This window comes from Naegleria gruberi, assembly GCF_000004985.1.
Source record: "Naegleria gruberi genomic scaffold NAEGRscaffold_37, whole genome shotgun sequence".
In the NCBI taxonomy this organism is placed as follows: Eukaryota; Heterolobosea; class Eutetramitea; order Acrasida; family Naegleriidae; genus Naegleria; species Naegleria gruberi.
Genome location: NW_003163290.1, coordinates 254,185 through 278,841, shown reverse-complemented (window position 1 = coordinate 278,841; position 24,657 = coordinate 254,185). Strand labels below are relative to the sequence as shown.

General features: G+C 33.5%; 11 protein-coding genes across 11 annotated transcripts; 6 read left to right on the top strand and 5 right to left on the bottom strand.

Moving 5' to 3' along the window:
• The first annotated feature begins 147 nt into the window (after positions 1 to 147).
• Positions 148 to 694, top strand: NAEGRDRAFT_80497 (autophagy related protein ATG8). Its single transcript, XM_002674936.1, has one exon. It carries the CDS (start codon positions 173 to 175, stop codon positions 569 to 571), a length of 399 nt encoding a protein of 132 aa, XP_002674982.1. The 5' UTR covers positions 148 to 172; the 3' UTR covers positions 572 to 694.
• A 145-nt stretch (positions 695 to 839) lies between these two features.
• On the top strand, positions 840 to 2,135 carry NAEGRDRAFT_69970 (uncharacterized protein; the record flags this gene model as incomplete). Its single annotated transcript, XM_002674935.1, has 1 exon — positions 840 to 2,135. The coding sequence occupies one exon, from the start codon at positions 840 to 842 to the stop codon at positions 2,133 to 2,135; it is 1,296 nt and encodes a 431-aa protein (XP_002674981.1).
• A 70-nt stretch (positions 2,136 to 2,205) lies between these two features.
• NAEGRDRAFT_69969 (uncharacterized protein) lies at positions 2,206 to 3,272 on the bottom strand (the record flags this gene model as incomplete). The annotated part of the gene is made up of 2 exons (XM_002674844.1): positions 2,206 to 2,450; positions 2,531 to 3,272. 2 exons carry the CDS (start codon positions 3,270 to 3,272, stop codon positions 2,206 to 2,208), a joined length of 987 nt encoding a protein of 328 aa, XP_002674890.1.
• A 186-nt stretch (positions 3,273 to 3,458) lies between these two features.
• On the bottom strand, positions 3,459 to 5,193 carry NAEGRDRAFT_80496 (myb domain-containing protein). Its single transcript, XM_002674843.1, has one exon. It carries the CDS (start codon positions 5,007 to 5,009, stop codon positions 3,579 to 3,581), a length of 1,431 nt encoding a protein of 476 aa, XP_002674889.1. The 5' UTR covers positions 5,010 to 5,193; the 3' UTR covers positions 3,459 to 3,578.
• Positions 5,194 to 7,319: 2,126 nt separating this feature from the next.
• NAEGRDRAFT_80494 (uncharacterized protein) lies at positions 7,320 to 9,936 on the bottom strand. The gene is made up of 5 exons (XM_002674842.1): positions 9,505 to 9,936; positions 9,180 to 9,461; positions 8,740 to 9,141; positions 8,025 to 8,698; positions 7,320 to 7,982 (listed from the first exon to the last, which is right to left on the bottom strand). Exons 1-5 carry the CDS (start codon positions 9,775 to 9,777, stop codon positions 7,415 to 7,417), a joined length of 2,199 nt encoding a protein of 732 aa, XP_002674888.1. The 5' UTR covers positions 9,778 to 9,936; the 3' UTR covers positions 7,320 to 7,414.
• Positions 9,937 to 10,449: 513 nt separating this feature from the next.
• NAEGRDRAFT_69965 (uncharacterized protein) lies at positions 10,450 to 11,682 on the top strand (the record flags this gene model as incomplete). The annotated part of the gene is made up of 1 exon (XM_002674934.1): positions 10,450 to 11,682. The coding sequence occupies one exon, from the start codon at positions 10,450 to 10,452 to the stop codon at positions 11,680 to 11,682; it is 1,233 nt and encodes a 410-aa protein (XP_002674980.1).
• Positions 11,683 to 12,416: 734 nt separating this feature from the next.
• NAEGRDRAFT_50666 (uncharacterized protein) lies at positions 12,417 to 14,582 on the bottom strand (the record flags this gene model as incomplete). The annotated part of the gene is made up of 1 exon (XM_002674841.1): positions 12,417 to 14,582. One exon carries the CDS (start codon positions 14,580 to 14,582, stop codon positions 12,417 to 12,419), a length of 2,166 nt encoding a protein of 721 aa, XP_002674887.1.
• A 1,552-nt stretch (positions 14,583 to 16,134) lies between these two features.
• Positions 16,135 to 16,743, top strand: NAEGRDRAFT_50665 (uncharacterized protein; the record flags this gene model as incomplete). Its single annotated transcript, XM_002674933.1, has 1 exon — positions 16,135 to 16,743. One exon carries the CDS (start codon positions 16,135 to 16,137, stop codon positions 16,741 to 16,743), a length of 609 nt encoding a protein of 202 aa, XP_002674979.1.
• A 189-nt stretch (positions 16,744 to 16,932) lies between these two features.
• On the bottom strand, positions 16,933 to 18,809 carry NAEGRDRAFT_80493 (protein kinase; the record flags this gene model as incomplete). The annotated part of the gene is made up of 3 exons (XM_002674840.1): positions 16,933 to 17,556; positions 17,643 to 18,652; positions 18,700 to 18,809. 3 exons carry the CDS (start codon positions 18,807 to 18,809, stop codon positions 16,949 to 16,951), a joined length of 1,728 nt encoding a protein of 575 aa, XP_002674886.1. The 3' UTR covers positions 16,933 to 16,948.
• A 574-nt stretch (positions 18,810 to 19,383) lies between these two features.
• NAEGRDRAFT_69961 (uncharacterized protein) lies at positions 19,384 to 21,531 on the top strand (the record flags this gene model as incomplete). The annotated part of the gene is made up of 3 exons (XM_002674932.1): positions 19,384 to 20,073; positions 20,117 to 20,717; positions 20,759 to 21,531. 3 exons carry the CDS (start codon positions 19,384 to 19,386, stop codon positions 21,529 to 21,531), a joined length of 2,064 nt encoding a protein of 687 aa, XP_002674978.1.
• Positions 21,532 to 21,694: 163 nt separating this feature from the next.
• Positions 21,695 to 23,413, top strand: NAEGRDRAFT_69960 (uncharacterized protein; the record flags this gene model as incomplete). Its single annotated transcript, XM_002674931.1, has 7 exons — positions 21,695 to 22,367; positions 22,394 to 22,559; positions 22,607 to 22,613; positions 22,670 to 23,087; positions 23,137 to 23,141; positions 23,192 to 23,212; positions 23,261 to 23,413. 7 exons carry the CDS (start codon positions 21,695 to 21,697, stop codon positions 23,411 to 23,413), a joined length of 1,443 nt encoding a protein of 480 aa, XP_002674977.1.
• Positions 23,414 to 24,657: the final 1,244 nt, after the last annotated feature.

Below are 24,657 nucleotides of genomic sequence, written 5' to 3'. Positions count from 1 at the left end.
CATCGGCCAAAGATTCGTTAATGGTATGTATCGTCCTTAAGAACCTGTCTATTTCCAATCATGTTCCATTACGACTTCCAATTAGAACATTAACGAAATTATTAATAGTTCCAATTAGAGAGCAAATTTACACAAAAAAATAGCCAACAACAACAATAACTCTACAACAACAATGGATCCAAATTTAATACCCTCTGTTAAACCAATCACCAAGACTGGTAAAATCTTTAAAGAACAAAAAACTCTCTCAGAAAGAATGGAAGAATCAAAGAAGGTTAGAGAGAAATACAGTGATCGTATTCCTGTGATTTGCGAAAAATCATCAGTTGAAAAGGATTTGCCATCCATTGATAAGAATAAGTATCTGGTACCTGCTGATTTAACTGTGAGTCAATTCGTAATGGTTGTTAGAAATAGATTATCATTGAATGAAACGACATCTCTCTTCTTCTTTGTGGGCCGTGATGTTTTATTATTACAAACTGATGTAATGAGTAATGTTTATGAGAGATATAGGGATGAAGATGGTTTCCTTTATGTAACATACAGTGGTCAAAATACTCTTGGGTAAATTAATCCCTGATGATACTTATTGTGATCACGTGTGTTGATGATCAGAATGATCAATCAGCTGTTTTTTCCCCCAACTCCGTTCTCCTTCCTTTTTTTGTAACCTTTATTAAAAAACAATTTTAAATATTAATATTATTATTATTGAAATTCTCACAGATTATCAATGAACTAAAGATTACAATTTCTATTGCTTCAATTAATATACAAACTAATATTTAACTATTTAAAAATATTATTATTATAAATTATTAAATATTTAAAAAAAAATGAGTGATTATGCCGATTTGTTGGGTGTTCAACACTCCAAAAAATCAGCACTTGATCAAATTCTTCAAACTCCACCAAAGAGTACAGCCAAAACTTTAAAAGAAGGAACACCATTTAAAAGCCCAACAACAGCCACTAGGATATCGGAAACACCACTCCGATCAACACAAAAGAGAAAGATTGTACAAACAACAGATAAATGGAGATGGAAACCTTTTATAAATAATGCTAGGGATGATGGGGCTGTGTTTTATCATTGGGTTAGAGTTGATGATGATGATGACGATGAACCTGTGGAGTTGAATTATCCTTTTGAAGTTTTAAACAAAAAGGCTAGAGTTTTTCAATATTCGGATGATGATTATAAAAATATAATAGAACCTATGGATGAAAAAAGTGATTGGACAAGAGAAGAAACTGATTTATTATTTTCACTTTGTAAAACATTTGATTTACGTTTTATTGTTGTACATGACAGGTTTTGTTCAAGTGAATTGAAAAGCAAGGAATCTGCAATTAAACGTTCAGTGGAAGATTTAAAGAAGAGATATTATGACATCTCACGAGCAATATTAAAACAAAGAGCAAAGGGTATTCCAAAAGAGAAGTTAATGACACATCCAATATTAAGTGTAGATTATGATTACGATTATGAAGTGAGGAGAAAACAAAATTTGGAAGCTCTTTTTTCACGATCATCTGAAGTGGAAAAGAAAGAAAATGAACTAAGAGAACAATTAAAAAAAATTGAACAAATTAAAAAGAAGAGAGAAGAAGAGGAGCAGCAAAAAATCAAACAAAAGCAAAAAGAAGAAAAGGAAAAGCTAAGAAGAGAAGCTCAGCTAAATGAAAAATTAAGAAAAGATCAAGAAGAAATGAGATTAGCTTCCACGCCGGCTGTCTTTACAGTGGATGAAGAAATTATGGCCCCAATTGACGAGAGTATCTCCAAATTTGATTCATTTATTGTTGGAGAACTCAAGAGAGGAAAAGCATATAATAGAAGCTTTTTAATTTCAGATTATGATGACTACGAGTACCACTATGCTGTGGCTGAAACGCTTGGTGTTGGAATTGCATCCTTAATGCCAACCAGAAAAGTACATGAAGCATTTGAAGGTCTCAAACCACTCTTTGACAAATACATGTCTCTCTATGGCAGACCAGTTCTACCAGAATATGGTGAAACTGAGCCAGTACCTGTTGTTGAAGAACCAGCAGCTACCGCTGTCAAAAAGAAGAGAAAGAAAGAGAAAAGTGAAGAATCTACAAAGAAAAAGAAGAAGAAACAATAATTTCAATACAATTTTTTTTTACAGAACTACTCGTATCTCCAAACTAAACACCTATTATTATCATTCCCATTTAAACTTCACCACTTCCACTCTTAGCCAAACCAAGGAAAATCTTCATATATTCATAAACAACAAAGTTAATTGAAACTACAGGTATAACTTTCATATAATTTGAAAGGAGACCCTTGTAGAATCCAGTGAAACCATATTTTTGATAAACTTGACGGAATGCACTAGGCATTGTCTTTGGCAGCTCTTCAGCTCCACTCATACCAACCATTTGCATTCTTCTTCTAACGACATCAAATGGATAGGCTAATATTATTAATAAGTATTAAATTAATAAAATTGTAATTAATAATATTGTAATAATAATACTTGAATTAATTACTTACTGACAGTTTGAGCAAAAGTACCACTAACAGCACCCAAAACCAATTTTGTAACAACTCCTAAATTATCCGATCCTAAATATTCAAGACTCTTAACTTTCAAATGTTCATAAGTTGTAAAATTGAGAGCAACATAAGGTGCAATACCTAGCAATGTTGGAACAATTCCTCTATATAATCCTTTAATTCCCTCTGTTTGATAAATAAGTTTAAGAGCATGATTAATACCATGATAAATTTTAGGTTCATATTGTGCACTCAATCTACATCTAACAACATCCAAAGGATAGGAGACGATAACTGAAGTCATACCAGCCAAACCACCACAATTTAATCTTTGCCAGGTTGTTAATCGGCCATCTGGATTCATATTCATCATCCATTCTTTATACTTTTCATATGAAACAAATTGCACAGCGGTGTATGGAACGATACGAACAACATTACTACCATTTCCTTTGAAATATCCCGAAATACCTTCTTCCTTTCCGATTTTAATTAAACTTCTTATTATACCATTATATTTAACATCTTTTCCTGTTGGCTTTTGTACGGAAAGATCTTGTACTTGGAAGAGAATTTTAAGTCTCTCAAATGGAGCAGCCACTGTTCTACTCACAGTACCACTTACACCTCCACAAATACTATAACCAATTTCAACATTATAACTAGCTATGGAAATCAGCACTTTTCTAAAAGATGAAAACTCTTCATTTGATGACGATGATGAAGGTGAAGACGACATCTTTCACTGCTATTGAGAGAAATTTTTTTTTAAAGCACAATAAAATTCCAACAACAAGAGAATCTTGGCTGTTCTCTTATCACTGAAATTTTCCATCCTGTTGTTGCAAATATTTTATGATGATGATAACAATCTTCAAGTGGTGACCAATTAAAAAGTCAATACCAATAATTATTAGCAAATAACATTTTCAAGATTTGTTTATTTTCTGTTGTTTAAGAAAGCAACATATTTTCACACACAAAACAAAAGAGAACAGCTCAGTGCCAATGTTTCCAAATATTCTTGGGAAACATTTAAGGTCAATTATGTAAGGGTGGTTTCAGTCAATTGTTGGTGTGGTGTCGAGTCAAGAATTGGTTCTACATCATCTTTTGGTTCTACGTCGCTCAAACTCGAAGAATTACTGCCCATAAAGTCTTGATTTGAGGAATCTGCATTAGATAAACTATCTTCATCGTCATCATATTTCTTCTTCTTTCGTTTCGACTTTTTCTTTTCTTGCTTATCACTAACTCTTTTCTTTGCTTCTTGCAATTTCTTTTCTCTGTGTTTCTTTTGTTCCCTATCAATCTTGGCATAGTATTTTTGAGCGTGTGTCCTTACTTGGGTAGCATTTCTGGTTCCAACAAAATTAGCAATAGCTTTAACATCCTTCTTGCCATACTTTTCAATACCTTCTAAGAATAACTTGTGTTCTTCTTGAGTCCAGTATCTACTTTGTTTCTTGGAATTCTTTTCTTTTTCAGATTCAAGATAAGTGACATACTCTTGAAGTTTGTTAATATAATCCTGAGCTCGTTGCAATTCTTCTTCTAATTGATAAATTCTCTTTTGTTGTTCAACAACCAAAACAATAACATCTTGAGAATAGTCATCTTGACCTCCACCATTGTTATTATTTCTGTTATTATTGTTATTGTTATTATTATTATTGTTTTCGTAAAAGTTACCATTGCCATTATTATTATTATTTGTAAATGCATTAAAACCATTGCTGTTAAAGTTGTTATAGTTATTACTGTTTTGGTTATTGGAATATTGGCTTGTGTTATCAAAGTAGTTGTTATTATTACTGTTGTTATTATTATTATTGTTATTATTAGTATAGGACTGTTGTTGCATATAGTTATTTGAATTATTGTTAAAGTAGCTATTACTGCTAGTGTTATTATTATTATTAGTATAACTTTGCATAGAATTGGAGGATTGTTGATATGAATTATAGTTATTTGGATGATCTGCACTGGTATTTCTAATGTTCGAATTATTATTATTATTATTGTTGGACGATTCATTGGTGTTAAGAATTGAACTCATATTTTGTGGAAGGTTTGGTATTGAAGGCAATCCATTACTGGCTCCACCACCTCCAGCAGAGTTAAACATTCTTAATCTTTGTTGTTCTTGTTGGTGGAGATCGGGATCAACATGGTCTATTACATGATGGCCATCATGATGTACACTGTGATGGAAGTTAATATGACCTTGATAGAGATTTGGATTATCAGATAGGGTTGATGAATTTCGTATACCCAATATGCTATCCAGGCTTACCATTGGTGTATTGTTGTTATTATTTTGTTGATTTCCACTTCGGTTAGAAGGTTGGATGTAATTGTCTGGCAATGTATCGTTAACACCTCGCAGATCTAAAATATTGCTCAATCTGATTGGTTGGTTTGTATCAGAATTGTTGTTGGTATTATTGTTATTCTTCTTGAATTGGTTAGACATCGGTAAAGAAAAATTCCATATATACTAAATTGATGATGATCAATAAACGTTAGTTAGTAAAAGGTTATTTGATTTATCAGATTGGAAGAATATCCACTTAATTTCAAGATGATGATGAAGAATTTAATCTGTGGCCAGAACAATTAGCGCAAGATGATGGTGAGGAGGTAGAATCTCGTACGAGATGAATTGGAGATATTTTTATTTAAAAGTTGGAGAGAATATTCGATGCAAGAAAAATTTCTATTGCATTCAACAAGAGAATATTTCTCCCGTTACCTGATATTCTTGTGGAAGTTTGCTTTTGCCGCCAAATTGTAGGTTGAACTTTTATGTAGCTTTGCATATTTTGTTTAAGCTCCAATAAGACAAAATTTCATAATAAGGCTTAGGTGAGTTAGAACGGATAATCAATTAGAACCCCAAAGAGATTTTGGGCCAAATATTTATGTCTTCTCTCCTGTTGTTTATATAGGTGTGAATAAGCTCATTTATTGAACTTGTTAGTCTTGGTGTTTGTGTTGATGCATGAACTCTTTGAATGGATTGGCATAGTTACTTTCCCATTCAGTCATTTCCAAAGTCATCTCTTCATCTGTGAGTAAACATTGATCCAAAGTGTCTATTAATTCTTCCTTATTCATATTACTTCCTATAAACACAACTTCCTGTCTTCTATCTCCGAATTTTCCTTCATATTTGGTTTCCCGAAGAATTTCTTCAACCTTCTCATTTGGAATTTGTTGCTTCTTTTCCTCAGGTAGGGATGCAAACCAAACTGATTTTGGAGCAAAGGAAAATGTTTGCCCAGCAGTTGCCCACTCATAAAGTGTGCTATTATCACTGGCAAGCCAGAAAAATCCTTTTGACCTAATTATACCTTTGAGTTTTCCATCATGGATGCAATCATATAACTTTTGTGGTACAAATGGTTTTCTTCTTCTATATACAAACGAACTGATTCCATACTCTTCAGTTTCTGGGGTGTGTTCTTTTTGAAGCTCTTTAATCCATCCTGGTGTTTTGAGAGCCTTTTCATAATCAAAGAGTTTGGTATTAAGTATGGACCTGAGGTCAACCTTTGAATATTCAGACTTGATAATTACAGCATCATTATTCAATTTCTTAATAATTGCTTCGAGTTTTCCTAATTTCTTTTCACTAATCAAATCAGTCTTGTTCAAAATAATGACATTGGCAAAGTCGATTTGGTCCAAAAGGAGATCCACAACATTTCTATTATCATTATCGTTAATTCCCATGTTTCTTGTGGCCAATGTAGAATCACTTGTGTAATCTTTCATAAAATTAAAACAATCAATAACAGTCACCAAAGTATCCAATCTTGTGTAATGTGAAAGCATTTTACCTCTCTGGTCTTGGAAGAAGAATGTTTGGGCGATTGGCAATGGCTCAGCAATGCCTGTTGATTCAATGAGGAGATAATCAAACTTCTTTTGCTTGGCCAATTTACCAACCTCTTGAAGTAAATCCTCTCTCAATGTACAACAAATACATCCGTTCTGAAGGAGGTTCAAGAATTAACACAGTAGTAGTTAATGAAATACTTACGGTCATTTCAACCATCTTTTCATCAACACGAGACAATGCACTAGATTGATTCACCAATTCAGCATCAATATTGACTTCACTCATATCATTTACAACAACAGCAACTTTGAGACCTTCCTTATTTTGTAAAATGTGATTGAGAAGAGTGGTTTTTCCACTTCCAAGAAATCCACTCAAAATTGTAACTGGAAGTTTTTCATCATCAGTAAATGGTTCCAAATCATCACCTCCAAGAATATTTACATTTTCCTCATTATTTTGACTGACATAATCCAATAAATCTTGTCTCAATTTGATCATGGATGCATGCTTTGGATTGACTTCCAAACCAGCATTTAAAGTATTAATTGCTGCTTCCATATCTCCAACAAGTGATAAAGCTAAACCCTTTCTGAAATATCCTTGAGACCATGAAGGTTTAATTTCAATAGATTTCTCAGCATCAAATACAGCCTTCTCATATTCATCCATCAAAATGTAGGCTAATTAATGATGATTAATTATTGCCATGATAAATAAATCCACATACCCGAAGCTCTCATATCATAAACAAATGGATTATCTGGTGCAATTTCAATGGCTTTACTGAAAACTTCAACAGCCTCCGTAATATTGCCTTCATACACTAATTTATTTCCTCTCTGAATAAAATCATTCACTTCCTGTTCAACGATGTTATTATTGGATGACAATGTTTGTGGAGTATTTCCTTCCGACATTTTTTTAATTAATTGAATTATCCAAAACGCCAATTAATTTAATATTATTTTTTGATCAAGTTAATCGTTGAATGGTCAATCGAATATTCAAATATTTTGATTATTAGAATTTATTTAATTAGATGGAGCTGGAAGATTATGTTCAGCCAAAACTCTTTCAATATCAGTAAGAACAGTAGCATCTTCAATGGTTGATGGGAATACATACTTCTCTCCGTCGGCAATGTGTCTCATTATTCCTCTTAAAATCTTACCAGAACGAGTCTTTGGCAACTTTTCACAAATCATGACGATTTTGAAAACAGCAACTGCACCAATATTCTTACGAATGGTTTCAACACATCTTTTTTCAATTTCAACTCTTGGAACATGTTTGAATTTTTCATTGAGAACGACAAAACCAATAGGAATTTGCCCTTTCAATTCATCCTTAATACCAATTACAGCTGCTTCAGCAACTTCTGGAAGTCTAAGTAATAATTCTTCCATTTCTGCAGTAGAAAGTCTGTGTGCAGCAACATTGATAATATCATCAGTTCTTGTCATGACATAGACATTTCCATCTTTATCCATATGTCCAGCATCACCTGCCTTATAATATTTAGCAAATGTCTTGAAGTATCCATCAACAAATCTATCATTATTACCCCAAACTGTTGACATGAATCCTGGAGGAAGTGGACTATTTTGATTAAGAAATTCAGAAAGTTGACAATTAACTTACCACTTGGCAACAATATAACCCTCATTATGTTCAGCAAGTTCAGAGAGTTGATTAGTATCCAATTCTTGGTCTGCTTGTTCAATTGGAAGAATCTTAATATTCCATCCATGTACTGGTTTGTTACAAGAGCCTGGAGCTACCTTAATCTTTGAATAATCCTTTTGATAACCAAGTGAAACAGAGCAAATTGGACTACCAGTTTCTGTTTGCCAATAGTTATCAATGACTGGTCTCTTTAAGTGTTCTTGTAACCAAAACAAGGTACTTGTGTCACATCTTTCACCAGCTACAAACAATGCTCTCAAACTACTCAGATCATTATTACGAATGTGATCTCCATTCAAATCTTCCTTCTTAATGGCACGAGCAGCTGTTGGGGCAAAAAAGACGACGTTGGCCTTGTGTTGAGATACGAGTTTCCAAATGGCAGAAGAATCTGGTGTACCAATTGGTTTGCCTTCAAACATGACAGTGGTACAACCTTTCAATAAAGGAGCATAGACAATATAGCTATGGCCTACTACCCATCCTATGTCACTAATCGCACACATGACATCGTTTTCCTCAATTCCAAAAACTGATTTCATACTCCATTTCAGAGTTGTCAAGTGAGCAGCAAGTGGACGAACGACTCCCTTTGGCTTACCTGTACTTCCACTTGTGTAGAGAAGATACTTTTTTCTTTAAGAAATTGAGATAGTTGAAAATTACTTACCATTGGATCAGTTGAAGAAACAGCTTCAACTTCCTTCATTGGTTTGTTATCCTTAGCATTCACTAAGGTTTCCCAATCATAATCTCTTCCTTCTTGGAGATTGACTTTTGGTAAGTTCTCTCTATGATAAATAAGAGACTTTAATCCATTAGCAGCTTCTCCAGACTTTACAAAGGCATCGTCAATAATTTCCTTATAATTAATTGTCTTATTCATTCCTTCAAGACCAAATGATGAGGAAATAATCAGTTTTGGTGTGGCATCTTGAATACGAATTGCCAGTTCATGACTAGCAAAACCACCAAAAACAACAGAGTGAATAGCACCCAATCTTTGACAGGCAAGCATTGCCTCTAGGGCTTGGGGAATCATTGGCATATAGATTACTACTCTGTCACCTTTCTGAATATTTTTAATATTACTGAGCTGGTCAAACTTACCTTAACACCAAATTTAGTTTTCATAACATTAGCAAGCAGTTGAACATTTTTCAAAAGCTCAGAATAGGTGATCTTTCTTACAACAGGTTGTCCATTATTGTATTTGGCTGATACAGGACTGTCATAAATTACAGCAACCCGATCTCCTCTTCCATTATTAACATGAACATCCAAACAGTTATAACATGCATTAATAGTGCCTCCTTCAAACCACTTTGTGAATGGAGGATTGTCATTGTTGAGTACTCTTGTGTATGGAGTAATCCAACTCAACTCATCAGCCTAAACATGGTAATAATTAGAAACAGTAAAGATTACAACTTACCTGAGCAGCCCAGAACTTTTCAGCACCACCAGTTTTGAAATCGATGGACATTTTGTAAGATTCTTCGAATGAATCAGGAATCTCGGAATCTGGCTTGTTAAATTTAATGGCACATTGTGAAAAAGACCTCTTTTCCATCATTAAATTATTCATGGTTGAGTTGATCAATCTCTTGTTACCAATAACAAGTGGTGATGATGAAACTCCACTCATCAACAATTTGCTTTGATTCTTAAACTTTCCAATAACACCCGATCTAATGGTTGACTTCATTTCTATAAGTTTAAATATACAATATTTTACACTAAGTTTTTTACAAATACAACCAATTTAAAGTTGTGTATCACTAATATACAAAGGAGTAGTAGAACAAAATTTCAATGTTCAAAGAAGAGTGATTCGCTACGCAAACAACCACAGATGGCAATTTCTTTTTTTTTAAATTTGTTTTTAAACAACAGAAATGGTGTTTACAAGAGAGAGGCAAAATAGCGACAAAAAACAGCAACATTCACAAACACATTAAAGGCTTTGATAATAATATCTGATTCTGATCAATCGCAACAATTAATGGCGTATTATTGAGAATGGGAATGGTAAATAGAAAACCAACTCTCTCTCTGTACTCAAAGAGTCATGATCAACCGGAGAGATATAGAAAAAATCCGAACGAATAAGAAACTCTTGTTTTTTCTACAATCGATATGAGAACTGTAGAATCATTTTGGGATAATTGAACGGTTGTATGAGCATAGCTACTTGGACTGGTTATTAATATTCATAATATATTTATATTGAAAATGTAAAATTCATTGTAAAAATTCATGATGATAATTATTATTGAAAATTCAATAAGAAAGGACTAAAAGTGCTTATTGAGGAGAATAAAAGAAGAAGATTACATAAGATGTTACTGCTCAAGACTGAGACAAGTCTTACAAAAAAATGTCTCCAAAAGTGAGTCATCACTCTGATGGGTGTGCACCTATTAATGCATTTATTGTCATGATGATTGTTGTGTGCTTCTTCGGAATCCAGGAGGTGGTGAGAGGAGCAGAATTGAAGATGATATCGCCACTCAAAGACAAAATTATGAACGTGCCATATTTGCATCAAATCACAGATTATTCATGTGGTGATGCCTCTTTGAATATGGTGCTCTCGTATTATTATAGAGAAAAGTTTATTGATCAGAGAGCTATTATTGATGTTGCTAGAACTTCAAATCATTCAGGAACATTGAGTTTGGATGTTGTGAGAGGAGCTAGATTTTCACCAATTAGTTCTACTCCTCAAAGTCAACATTATATCCAATTTCCAGAAGTTTCTCCAAAGAATGGTTGGTTTGGTTTGGCAAATAATTCATTTGCATCAATTCCAGCAAATATTTTCGAGCATTCTGGTTTGGTTACATTGTATTATCCTGATAGAAATACCTTGTTGCCATGTGAACAAGCCAGACAAGATACCACAACTAAATGTTGGGTTGATAGTTTGGTCAATCAATTTTTGAAGAATGATATTCCTGTAATGTGTTTAATGAAATTCAAAGATAGTCCAACATCTTCAGGACACTATAGAGTTGCTGTTGGATACGAAACATCAAATAATCAAGTATCTCATATTATCATGTTGGATCCTTGGGATAGAGATGGAAACCCAACTACAGTCAGATATTCTGTCAGTGATTTTTGTAACATGTGGAAACATGCAGAGCCAAATGATGACAAGACATGTTTTAAACCATTCTTTGCAGTTGCTGCATTCCCATTAGATGTTTCAATGACACCTGTCAAGGAAAATGATTTTAACATTAAGGTCAAATATCCATGTGTTGCACCACCATCCTCTACAAAGAGAGATACCAATCTCCCTCTCACAACAACCATTCAAAATTTACATTTGGAAATTGCCCTTCTTTCAGCACCAAACTCTCAAGGAAAGGCAACTATTCTTCACAATGAACAAATTCCTCTCATTGATTCATTTGTTCCATGTGAAACTCAATCACTCTTTTGGAGATTACCAAATATTGGAAAAACAGTTGATTCCATTCGTGTTATTTCAAAGGGAATGGTTTGTGATACAGTTCTGCCTACTGAATATGATAGTGGAATTTGGAGTCCAGCATATAAGTATTGCGATTTTGTGGGAGGTATCTCAATTAGAAAACTTTAATTTATTATAAATACTTTAGAATTTGTCAACCATGAATTAATATTTAAATAATTGCAAAAAATGTCACTGTTTGGTTCACTCCCACTTCCTTCAAAACAAACACAAACATCAAATCAACAACAGGAAACTGCAGTAGACACTCCGATTGCCACTCCATCAAAAACAACAATAGATAAAGTGAGCAACTCATTGGTAGTTTCATGTTCGGAAGAAAAACCAAAGGAGGAGAACAAACAATTAATTGTTGCAACACCAGAGGAGAATATCGCACCAGCTAAACCTAAAGGATTGAGTTCATTCTCTTTGGTTCCATCATCTGTAAAATTAAAGCAAACACCAAGGAGTAATCCCTTCAAATCATCAAGTGATAATGTAAAGAAAATTGGAACAATAATTGACGATCCGACTGAAGATGCAAGCCAAACACTACACAATAAGAGGAAATTAAATAATTCAATGAATAATTCTACTAGAGATGCTGATGAATATGATCCACTCATTCCGAACAAGTATGAAGAGTACTTGTCGAAAAAATCGAAAAAGAATCAAGAGGAAACAATCGAATTGGATGAATTAGAAGAGGACGAATTAATGTTGTCGACTCCAAATCAATCCATTAGATCAACTCCTCTTTCTGTTAAAAGTTCAACAAAATCCACAATTTCTTTCAATCTCCAGAAGAAGACACCTGATACTGAAAAATAGCTTCAAATTCATAATGATTTTTGGCATTGTTAGTTTATTTCTGCTGCAGATGTATTGTGAGTTGTGTCTTCAGGATGATCTTCAACTTCCTCGTTAATTGGTGTTTCCTCCTCGTGATGTATGGCTTCAGTTATATTGTCACTTGTTTTATAAAGACCTATTTTCTTGGATCGATTTCTAACAGGAGCACTTCGTTTTTGATTTTCAAATCTTATAAGGCATTCTCGTTCTGCACCTATTTCTTGATTCTCCCAGTGCTTCTTCTCAACATTTTCTTTTTCTTGGTGAAGTCTTTGTTTTTCTTTCAATCGTTGATTCTTCAGTTCTGCTTGTTGCTTGAGTTCTTTCATTTTCAGGTCTCGCTTTTGCTCAATCTTTTCACTGAGGGCTATCATTCCCTCTCGTCTCATTTCTTCTGCCTGCTTGTTTTGAGTCTCCATAGTTTCAATCTTTTTCATTCTATTGGTTGTTCGTTCCTTCTTCGTTTGTTCTCTATGTTTTCGAAGTAAGGAAAGTTTTGCCTGCATGTCATTTTCCTTTTCCTTTTTTTGTGAAATAATTTGAGATTTCTTTTCTTCTCGCTCTTGTTCTTGTTTTTTCTTAAGACCATCAAGTTCCTCCTTTAATTGTTGTATAGACATTTCAGCTAGAAGACCAACTTCTGAAGTTTCTGTTCTATCGAATGTTTTTGTTTGACGTTTTGAGCCACTCACTAAAGCTTTGATTTGTTTCATCAACTCTTCTCTCTTCTTCTGTTCCTCCTCTTGTTGTTTCTTAATTATCTTTTCATTGACTTCTCTTTGTTTTTTCACTTCATAGGCAGTTCTCTTCTTTTCAATCTTAATTTCCTTCTTTACCTCCTTCAATTTTTCCTCTCTGGCCTTTGCAAACTCTTTGTTTTTTTCTTCTTGCATCTTTTGGTAAGTGACAAGTTTTTCTTTCAGTGCATTAACATCTGCTTCCCTTTTCTTTTTCTGTTCTGAGGCGATAATAGTGTTCTTCTCTGCAAATTGTTCCTTCATTAATCTTGCATTGAGATCACTTTCCATAGCTTCTCTCTTCTTTCTTTCAATATCTTCCAGTTGTTTTTTTTCATCCATAAGTTTCATTGATTCCTTCCAATTTACAAACTCAGAGTCATCTCTCAATTCAGTCTCGTATTTCTTTAACAACTCAGCTTCTTTTCCTTGCTTCTTTCTGACAATGGCTTCTTCTCTCAAGATTGCTGCCGCGTTCAGTTTGACATTAGCTGGAGCATCTAGTATCTTTCTAACTTGTTCGATGTCTTTCACTACAAACTTGGGGGAAGGAATTGTTTCCTCGTATTTTTTGGCAAACTCTTCTGCATCTTTCTTCTTCTTTTGGAAGAGAGTAGAATTATTGAGCTTACTCTTCTCCATTTCTTCTCGCAACTTATTCATCTCATTTCTATTCTTTTCCAATACCTTTTCGTCAAGGAATGGCACTCTTTTACCTTCCCTGTACATATCCAGAGCTTTAGCAATACCTGGATGCTCTGGTTGGTAGGTTGTAGCCGGTACTTCCTTTGTCTTAAATTTAAAATCAATAACTTCCTCTACTGGGAGGGTCTTGGGTTTTTGTTCTGTCAAGTTGAATGGCTCCATCACTGTATCGGCTTTTCTCTGAGGTTTTGATTTATCAACAAGAGTGGCTGCATAATCCAAAACAGTGCCTTGATTTTCCTTTACCGATGAGATAATTTCAGCTTCTATCCAAGCTATTTCATAATGCTTACTCCATTCATCGACACACTTTTCAGCAATTATGTCCGAATTGAAAATGAATTGAATAAATCGCTGTCTCTTTACAGGTACAAGTGCATTAGAGAAAAATAATTTAAGGAATGCAAATGTTGCTTTTTCAGGGAAGATAAAATAGAGCATATACAAAACCACAGAATAGTCCGTCTTTTCTCTGTTTAAAATTAAAAATTCCTCAGCAGAACTTCTTTTTGCAAATAGATCCAAAGTCGTATTGATAAAGTTTTCATATCGTTCCAATCCAACTATAAGTTCCGAAATAAATTCCATATCTTTCTTATTTTTCTCTAAATCCATATCATCAAAGTAATGCTCAACAAAAGTGTCAGGTGGATAACCTCCACTATCCGATCGATATCTATCAATACATAAAACACAATGTGTATATAATTCAACAAGATCTGTATCAATCATCCCCACACTCTCTGAAACATTACTACTATTATTTGCCATTTGAGATTTCCTCAGGAAGGTACTACTAGCCCTGGCTTGAAGCTGCTTGAACACTCATTTTTTTTGCTTACTGTTTTTTTACCTTTCAAATTTTGGCGCCAATTTTCTACAACTGCCTCAACACACTTTCTTACTATTGAATTTTGCATTATTCTCTCTGATGCTCATCTTTATATTATTAATAACTTCATCTTTATAATTACATGATAATACATTTCATATGACATTTGCTGATGTATTATTTCATTTAAAATTGAGCAAAATTTGCCCTCAATGAATTGTGCGTCCTAACACCTGAAGCTGATTTGCCGCGCTTTGTGTAGTTAGTGGAACAAATGTTGTTTATTGCTAATGCGGATGTCCAAAACTTCAAAGCCTTATTTTCACCATTCATTCGCAAAAAAAGTTGTCAACAACAAACCTTAAATAATAACGAGTGTTATCTTTTTGGGAGTGTATACAAAGAAAGAGAAGAACAATAAGCAATAGACCATTATACTTGTTGGAAAAGAGGAGTGGTTTTTGTATTATTTAAAAACGCTAAGATTTTTAAGGAGATAAATCGCTTTATGAATTAATACAACATTGTTACGAGTATTATAATTATAATTTTCAAAGAAAATGTGTCTCGGGTGTGACTGCAAGGTAGGTAACTTGATTATTAATGTTTGGATCAACAGTATTATTAGGGAGGCATTCGGAAGAGAAATGTTCGGAGGAAACATGGCCTTCAGTGGCCTGTTGATGTTTTTCAAGTATTGGCCTGGATAGGCATGATACTTTTACATTTTGATTTCTATTTAATGATTTCCACTGTGGCGAGGGTGGAATTTCTTGTTCCAGCAACAATAATTTATTTCTTAATGGGATCGACGAGTACAATCACACATTTAATATTGACTTTTTTTGATGCAGCTGATGAACATTTAATTATGAAAGATAAGGGTGTTGACCCAATTTATGAAGGGAAGAAAATAGTATTTTGTCAACATTGTAAATTGATAGTGTAGGTTTTGGATTGAATTCTTAATTGATCTTTTTTAGATATGAATCGAGCAAACATTGTAAATTATGTATGAAATGTGTGTCTGGGTTTGATCATCATTGCAGATGGTTGAACATGTGCATTGGAAGAAGAAACTACAAAGTGTTCTTTGTGTTCCTTTGCGATACTTTTCTGTTATTACTCTACACAGTGTTTGCCAAAGTAATTTTCATTATTGATTCCAGTATATGGTATGATGATTTCAGTGAAAGACGTAAGTGGAAACGTTCACATATTTCTAAATGTTATTTATTATTGAATAGTTCTGAGTGTTTATACTTTCAGCCATCCTATAGCTCACTTGTGTTATGTAGCATTAGGTGGTCTTGTTACGTTGATGGTAGCTCTCTCAATAACTCAGCTTTTTATTCTTCATATCAAATTGAGTAAGTAGCTTTTTTTAACAATAATAGAGTTGACCAAATCCAACCAACAGTTTACAGGAATCAGACAACTTACGAATATATTATGGAAAAGAGAAGATTACAAGTGGAAAAGTTGGAAGAAAAGAATGCTGCAAATAATGCCAAAAGAGCTGAGGAAACTGAAACTACTCAAATGGAAACATCAAGCGCAGCCATTACAGAAAGCACATTTTCTTACAAGATTGAGAAAATTTCAGACGGAAAGAGAATACACCCAATCGAAACAAAATCTCACAGTACAAACACACTTCACAACGATCATCATGCCGAGTTTAAGCGAGCTTCCTCAATAATACATGGAAGCCACACAATGGGTTCACAACAATCACCAAGAACTGTTGGATCCGAAATTTATGAAGGGGATGTTAATTCAGAGATTGTTATTAACTGTGCTGGCTCCCATCCAAGCAAGACACCAAGAGGAGACAGCTTTCATTCTCCTAGAAAGCAAGCAGTTTCAGCTAATGTGAAAAGTGCCAAACCTTTATCTCCTGTTAAACCACAAAATACCAACGATGAGGATAAAGAAGAGAAGGAACTTGAAAGGGAGTACTCTTTTGGTTGTAACGAGTTCGCAGGTGTGGATGTAATAGACAAAGACCACGTAGCTCATGATATTGAAACTCCACATTCCAAAGATCCTCACGATTAGCCAAATCAATTAAGGAGGATTAACTGTTGATTACATGATGGAATTAAGGGGAGATTCAGTGAACCGAACATGAAGTTCCTTGAAAGAAGCGACATACCTTGTTCATGTGCCCTATTTCATAAATTCTGAGATCCTTTTAATAACTAACATCTTCTGCTTTTCCTAATTATGGTAAGCAGTGTGATTTCAAATATTAATAAACTATTTATTGACCACCAGCATGAGATATGCAGAATGCGATAGCATCCCACCATTCTTTCATTTCCTCATCTGTTGCAGCCTGAATGAAAAATTTCTTATCATTCTTTGAATCATACAAGACAAAACAATTTTTCGTATAAGTTTTAGCTAAACTTCCATTCTCCAAATTGATAGCACCAGTTGGCTCTTTAAGCTTTTGAATACTCTTGAAATATTGCAATTCTCCAACACGTAGAATAAACCATCTCTTTTTCCAATTCTTGACAACGTGTCCTTGTTTTGTCAAATATCCTTCCTTTACAATATCACTGAAACCTTTCTTTTCAGAAGCACCATGTGCTTTAAGAATATTTTCTGTCTTTTTTCTCAGCTCGGGAGTAAATTGATTTTGAGCTTCAGGACTATTCAGATATTGAAGTGGATTGAGTGGTTGTTTGGCATTGTGAGTTCTCAAGACGAGGGCCAATTCTTCACTTCCTTCCTTCTCTTGACACAATCTCTTGATGAATCCATAATTTCCATTATTGATGGCAAAGTGTAAACAAGAGTAGCCATTCAATCTATTCACACCAACGATACTTGCAGACTTTTTAACAAGTTTTGAAACGACAACTGAATGATTCAATTGTTTAACAATTTGAATGTGAATTAACAATGAAATGAATCATTAAACTAATATAGAGAATTTAAATACTTACTGGCATTTCCAGATGACATGGCAACAAACATAATAGGAGTCATACCATATTCATCAATACAATTAGGATCATAATTGAAAATATAATCCTCTCTCAAAAATAGCTCAACAATTTTAACATGTTGTAAAATACAGGCCAATGAAAGTGCATCTGTAATGAAACCGGTTCTATTCTGTTCAATACTAACACCAACTTTTGCTAAATTGGCAAACATGATAACAGTTTCCAAACTACCACCAAACACAGCATAAAGGAATGGTGTAAAGGAATTTACAGAACAATCCTTAATATTATTCCAATAAGTAAGTGGTTTTTGTAAATAAGGAGGAGCAACTGGAATACAATTACAAGTAACATTAGTATCTGCACCACCAAACTCAATTAACAAGCTAGCAATTTGAAATAAACCAAATAAACAAGCAATATGCAATGAAGTTAATCCATTAAAAGTATTTTGATCAATTGAAATTGATTTCATATTCTGTAACAGAGAAATTATATATTTTACAATGTGAATATTTCCACTTGCTACTCCTAAATGTAAAATATTCAATTTGGACGTTGGTAGAGTTTCAGATAATTTCTTTGGATATTTGGAAACTAATTCTGTGAATTTTTGAGTGTCTCCTCTAAGACATGAAAATAACATTTCAGATTCTTTGATTTCCTTTTCCATTTCTGCTAATCTTACTGTACCTGATTTAACAGATGTCAAATGTGATAATTGAAATAGGATAAATTTATCCTTGATTGTTAACGAATCATATCCTAAAGGTTTCTCATCTTCTAACTTTTTAACTCTCTTGAAAACGAGATAGTATTGATCGGCTATACTTGCAAAACGTCTTTGATTTTTCTTTTTTGCCATTTTCTTTTTTTTATCAGTTTCGGATAATCTAGAAGAAAGTGTTGAAAGTGCTAGTTCATTTGTTGTTATTGTTGTATTTGTAGAAGTTGAAGAAGAATGATTTTGTTGTTGTTGTTCTGCTGGAGTTTCTTGTTCTTTTGGACTTTATATCCGAAAGTTGACGAAAGTGTACGAAACCAAACTACTTACTGTGTCCACGATGTTTCATTAGTTGATGGGTTAAAATAATAAAACCTCTGGTGTTTTTCATCGAAAATTTCTGTCCAACCAGAGAGACTTGGTCTTGAAGTGCTAATCATTTTTTTATTGTTGTTTTACAGTTGACGTTGATGGATGGAGGGTAAAAAAGATTGACACTTTTCATGTTCTTTGGCACGGAACAAAAGATATTTCAGAGGCTTTGGATACAATAATGGGTTTCGTATGCAATTGTGAAAACAATTTTATTCGAATGTTTGGCTTAGCCGAATCATTGAGCAAAATATTTATTGGAAACTATTCAGGGGTTGACCTTATAAAATTCGGTTACGCGACATTCATTATAATCCTCCTTACTTACTCTAATGACTGTTTCGAATAATTTCATTTCACCTCTAAACACATGACTCTTATTAACATCCTTAAAACTAAACTCATTTCTAATTAGTTTGTTTCATATTCTGTAGTTCCTTACCCATTCCTTTGGAATTTAAGGAAAAAATTAAGATATTTCCAGAAAAAATACTAATAATAATCGATTCAAAGCAGCTATTGTAACAACATCGATAATGAAACATCCGTTAATTGTATGTACTGTAATTTATCTTCCTTTTTTCTAAATAGAAATTTTCAGTCGACATTGATTCATAAGAAGTAACAACAATTAAAAAAAAAATGCCGAACAATAGTTCTGCTGCTGCCACGCCACCCATTCTCATCGTGAATGATATTAAAAAGACCCTAATGATGGCCATCACCCACGATGAACAGCAGCAACACTGGATGGCACTAGCCAATTATTTAAAGTATATGGAGCAAATATCGAGTTTTGTTCAGGCAGAAATGAAGACTTGTTCTACTAATCAACAACATGTATTATCCGATCAATCGATACAATTAATCAAATATTCGGAACAGTCTATGGAGAGAATTGCTTCACTTTCTGCAATGTTTAATAAGGAATCGACACATAATTCAATCAATAATAATAGTACTACTACTTCTACTACTACTGCTACAACTACAACTGCTAATACTTCTCCATCATCGAGTTTTAATTCAAATAATAGCAAAACATCCTCTTCTCCTCCTTCATCGACATCATCAACCAATAATATTCCAACAAAGAAACCTCCTACCATTTCTCCTACAAATTCTGGATCCAAATTACCAAATCATTCATTGGCACATGCTAGCAAACCTCTATTTCCACAAAGCAATGCATCAACGACAGTTCCACCACCAACTACTAGTGTTACATCACCATCATCAGGTACTTCTCATACTTCTCCAAATACTCCATCTTCTAGTGGTGCAAATCAAACTGCCACAAATCACACAACCAAGCAAGACGTTAGTAAAACTGTAAGTTTGAATTTACACCAGATTAGGATATTAAACAAAATAGCTACAAATGAAAAGAAAGGAATATGAAAAACAAAGGTTAACAGAAATGAAAGAACAAATGATAAAAACAAGCATAGAAAGAGCTAGACAAGCAGAAATGAGAAATAATGTTGAGTCCTTCTTGGAACGAATTCAGAATAAGAAACGTACATTTAGATGGAAGGAACAGGATCATTGGTCGAAATTCATTGATACCTACTTTAATTATCAAAATATGGATCCAATACTGATAGAACAGGACAGAGTTTTTCTGGAAACAGTTTCCAAGCCATCAATATTAAATCCAATCTTGTCTGTCTCTGCTGGAAATGATATGGCTGATATGCCAGTCGATTCTATAACCGAACAAAAAATTAGACAACACGTTTCATTCACATTGGCTAATCCGGCACACACTTTAAGCCAAATTTGCCTTAAATTCTATGAATATTTTGGAGAGGTGTGTAATCCTTCCAAAATGATTCACAATCCAGATTTGAATCCAAAACAATTAATTTCTAAATGTGTGAATGATATTCAATTATTTATTGACAAATTGAGTATGGTACTTTTTGGAAAGTATTGGGAAATGCCTTCACAAAATTATGAAGATATAGTTATTGGTATGTTTTTAAAAGATTTAACATTTTTAATTCTTTATCAGATACCATTACGGATACCATGTGGGGAAATGGAATCTATTCCAAGTTGTTATTCTTATATTTACTTGTTTATGGAGAAGAAAATAATAGAATGAACGATAAGGTTTCAAAATGTACCTCAACAATAACACTCCAAGCACTCAAGCTTCCTGATAAGTTTACTTTGGAGAAGGAGAGGTATCCTTTCGAAAGAACCATTGCAATTTTCAAAGAATTCGATCAAACCACATCCTTTACCAAGAAGGTTGACTTTATTTGTTTAGCTATGAATCAAGTTTCAAAAGACGTCAATGACTATTATCAAAAGTATGGATATGAGCATGGAATTACACCACCAATAATTGTTGGTGCTGATGATTTGCTTCCAATTTTCATTTACGTTGTTGCCAAGTCGAATATTATGGATTTGTTTGTCAAATTCCAAATGATGAGTGAACTTTTACCTGAATACGCAATTAAGGGAGAGGCAGGATATGCTCTTGCCACTTTGGAAACTTCAATGAATTGTTTAATGTCGTTCGGAAATGAAGAACTTCATGAATTTTCAACTATAGATCAAATAAGAAACGAGCTCGAAAACTTTGAATCAAAATTGGGAGATATTGATGACCTTACCTCTGTTTGTTCGGAATATGCTGAAGATTCACCTCCATTCACATCTCAACCTCCCTCTTTCTCCAAATCTTCAAGACCACCATTCCAACAACATGTAACTCCTTCCAATGACGATTTACTTGGACTGGATGATGAAGAACTTGATCTGGATGATATTTAATAGTAAATTGTTATTCCTTCAGAATTATTTTGAGTGACTGAATAGAACCTGAATTGAATTTTGGAATAAACATTCCATTCAAGAAAGCATTCCAAAATAGCCGTGATCTCCAATATTGATCATCATTTCACAAACGTCAAAGACATCATCAGAAAAAAATACAATGATATTGACTCTCACAGTGATCACACTACTGACCATTCTGTGCTATGTTGCCATTAAAATTTATTTAAATTATCAAAAAGTTTCACACATTCCAGGTGGATGGCAAGTCATGAGTTTCTTTTGGAGAATTCCATTCTTTTCCGAATACATGTTTGTCAATAATCATCATGCAATTTTAGATTTGATGAGAAAGAAGGGAGATTTAGAGAATGGAATTACAAGAGTTTCACTCATGGATAGAAATCTTGTCTATATTTCCAATAAGGAAATGTTAAAGGAAGTCATCATTACCAAGGGAAATAATTTTCCCAAATATTTCAGACCATACGAAGTATTCAAGACATTTGGTGATAATTTATTGACCATTTTGGATGCCAATTCAAGTTCATGGAAAAGTCATCACCAAATTTGCTCGCCTGCCTTTACATCTCAAAATTTGGAGTATTTGTGTGAATATTCGTCAGAGTGTGTTGATGAATTGTTCTCTACTCGATGGGGAAAAAAGGAACAAGAGTTGGAAATTGGAGGAAAAACTGTTAAGGGATATTTAACAAGAGATATCAAGAGTGATTTCAGTGATATTACATTGAGCATTTTGGGACGTGTTGGATTTGATTTGGATTTTGGAATATTTGAAAAGTCTTCTGATTCTGAAATTGCCAGTAATGGAAGTAAATTCAGAACTAGTTTGGAAAAGCTATCAAGGAAAGAAAACATGAAATTGAAAAACAATTTGGAAGTTCAGGAGAAAGAATGAACAGAAGAGATTTATTGAGTTGTTTAATTGAAGCCAATTTAGTTCAAAAAGGGGTATTGACAGATAATGAGATCAAGTCAGATGCATTCATCTTTTCGCTTGCTGGGTTTGTATTCGAATTTTAAAACTATTTGTCCTAATTTATTGAAATAGACATGAGGTGGGTTTTTTTAGAGTTTAACAATTTTGTAATGAACTTTTTATTTGAAATTTTAGACAACTTCAACTACATTACAATGGATTTGTTACGAGTTGGGAAAGAGACCTGATATTCAACAAAAAGCTCGTGAAGAAATTGATTCTATTCTTGGAGTTGGTGAATCAAGAAGAAACCCAACCTATGATGATTTCCCTAAATTGAACTATCTCAATCAATGCATCATGGAAGGTTTGCGTTTGCATCCACCTGTTCTTGCAAACTTTAGAGTAGCAAAGAAATCTACCACCATTGGAAAGTACAACATTCCAAAAGGAACAATTGTTGCAATTGATTTGTTTGGATCACATGCCAATGAAAATAATTGGACAGAGCCATCAGATTTCATTCCTGAACGCTTTTCATCTGATTTTGAGGAACGTCAAAAGACTCACACCGATTTCACATGGATTCCATTTTCAATGGGTCAAAGAAAATGTAAGTTTTGTTAATATATCATCATTATTTTACCAATATTCCATTTTAGGTATTGTAAGTAATTCTTAAAATTCGAATCATTTCATTTACAATTTATTCTAAAGGGTTACAAATTCGCTCAATATGTAAGTAGAATCTTTAAAATAATCTCATAGTATTTTTCTCCATAACAGGAAGCATTCACCATCTTGTCTCGTATATTACAATTCTATGAAATCATCACTCTCAACAATGAATCAAATCCAAGTGAAAAAGTTAGAGAACTTCCAGGTCCAACTGTGGGACCTGGAAATCTCGTTCTTTTCTTCAACAAGAGAAAATTCTAAATCTACTCAATTAATATCCTTATCATGTCAAATCTCAATTCGTGGTTTTAACAAATTTTAGAGTTGAATGTTTAATGTATAATTATTTACAATAAAATGTTGCCAGCTATTGTTGGAGATTTGAGCATTTACATGAAGAACATTTACAGTTGCAGCCACATTTACAGGCATTGTTGGCAAGCTCTCTCTTTAACATCTCGTATCTTCGAGAGAGGATCATTAACATGTCTTCAAGTTCCTCTTTTTCTTTTTTACATTGTTCCCCATCTAAAGTAACTTCAATTAGCTGTGCTGTTTTTCTTCAACATCAACCCAAGTTTAGCTAACAGTTAAAAGATTGATGAAAATCTTTAATTATGATTTCCAATTTTTTTGTGGTAATACTTAATTCTTTCCTTGTTTCATATAAATCTTTCCTAGTTGTGTCTAACTCTTGCATAGTTACATTTAATTTCTTTTTTGTTGAGTCTAACTCTTGCTTAGTTGTTTCCAATGGAAGAAACAAAGCAAGATTTAAATGAAACAAAGAAGGAATTTTTTACCTAAAGACCAACATTATTCGAAAATTAAGGAGTAATCTAATTATTAGGAAGTGTAGTACATCTATTAAAATTGAGAAGATAGGATAGAAGTGGTGTTCTTGCAGCTTACATTCACTAAGAAATTGATCCATTATGAAAACTATCGTATCCATGCCATTCATTTCATCTGGTGTTGAGATATTGGAGGAATGGTAAAAATCAGGAAGAAACACATCGAAGGTAAGTTGTAGATTGCATTTCATCGCTCAGTGACACTAAATATCAGGTTCTTTCAAAGTTTCACTTTACTATGGAAAAGCAAAATTAGTACATTTTCCCTCTTAAAAAAAACATTTGGGTGTTGAGGAAAAAATATATTAAGGTTAATGTATTTTCCCCTCGAAAAGTAAAAAGGTACTTGGGAGGATTTTCACCATCCAACTTCACTAGCAAGAGCTAACTCCGCCAATGATGTGTTAGTATTACACCACAAGCCCTACTTTTCAACCATAAAATTAGGGTGGATGAACTTGTCTGATTGGAAAATAGTTCAATGGATGTGGTTATTAATAATTGTTCAGTAAATTTTCAAAAGTTCAACACACAGACAGAAACAGTTCTTACCTCTATTATTATCCATAAAAAACAGTTAAGCATGTTAAAATCTTTAGACTTGCAGTTCTGCATGATGAATTTCTGATGATAATCAGCCGAGATCTCTAT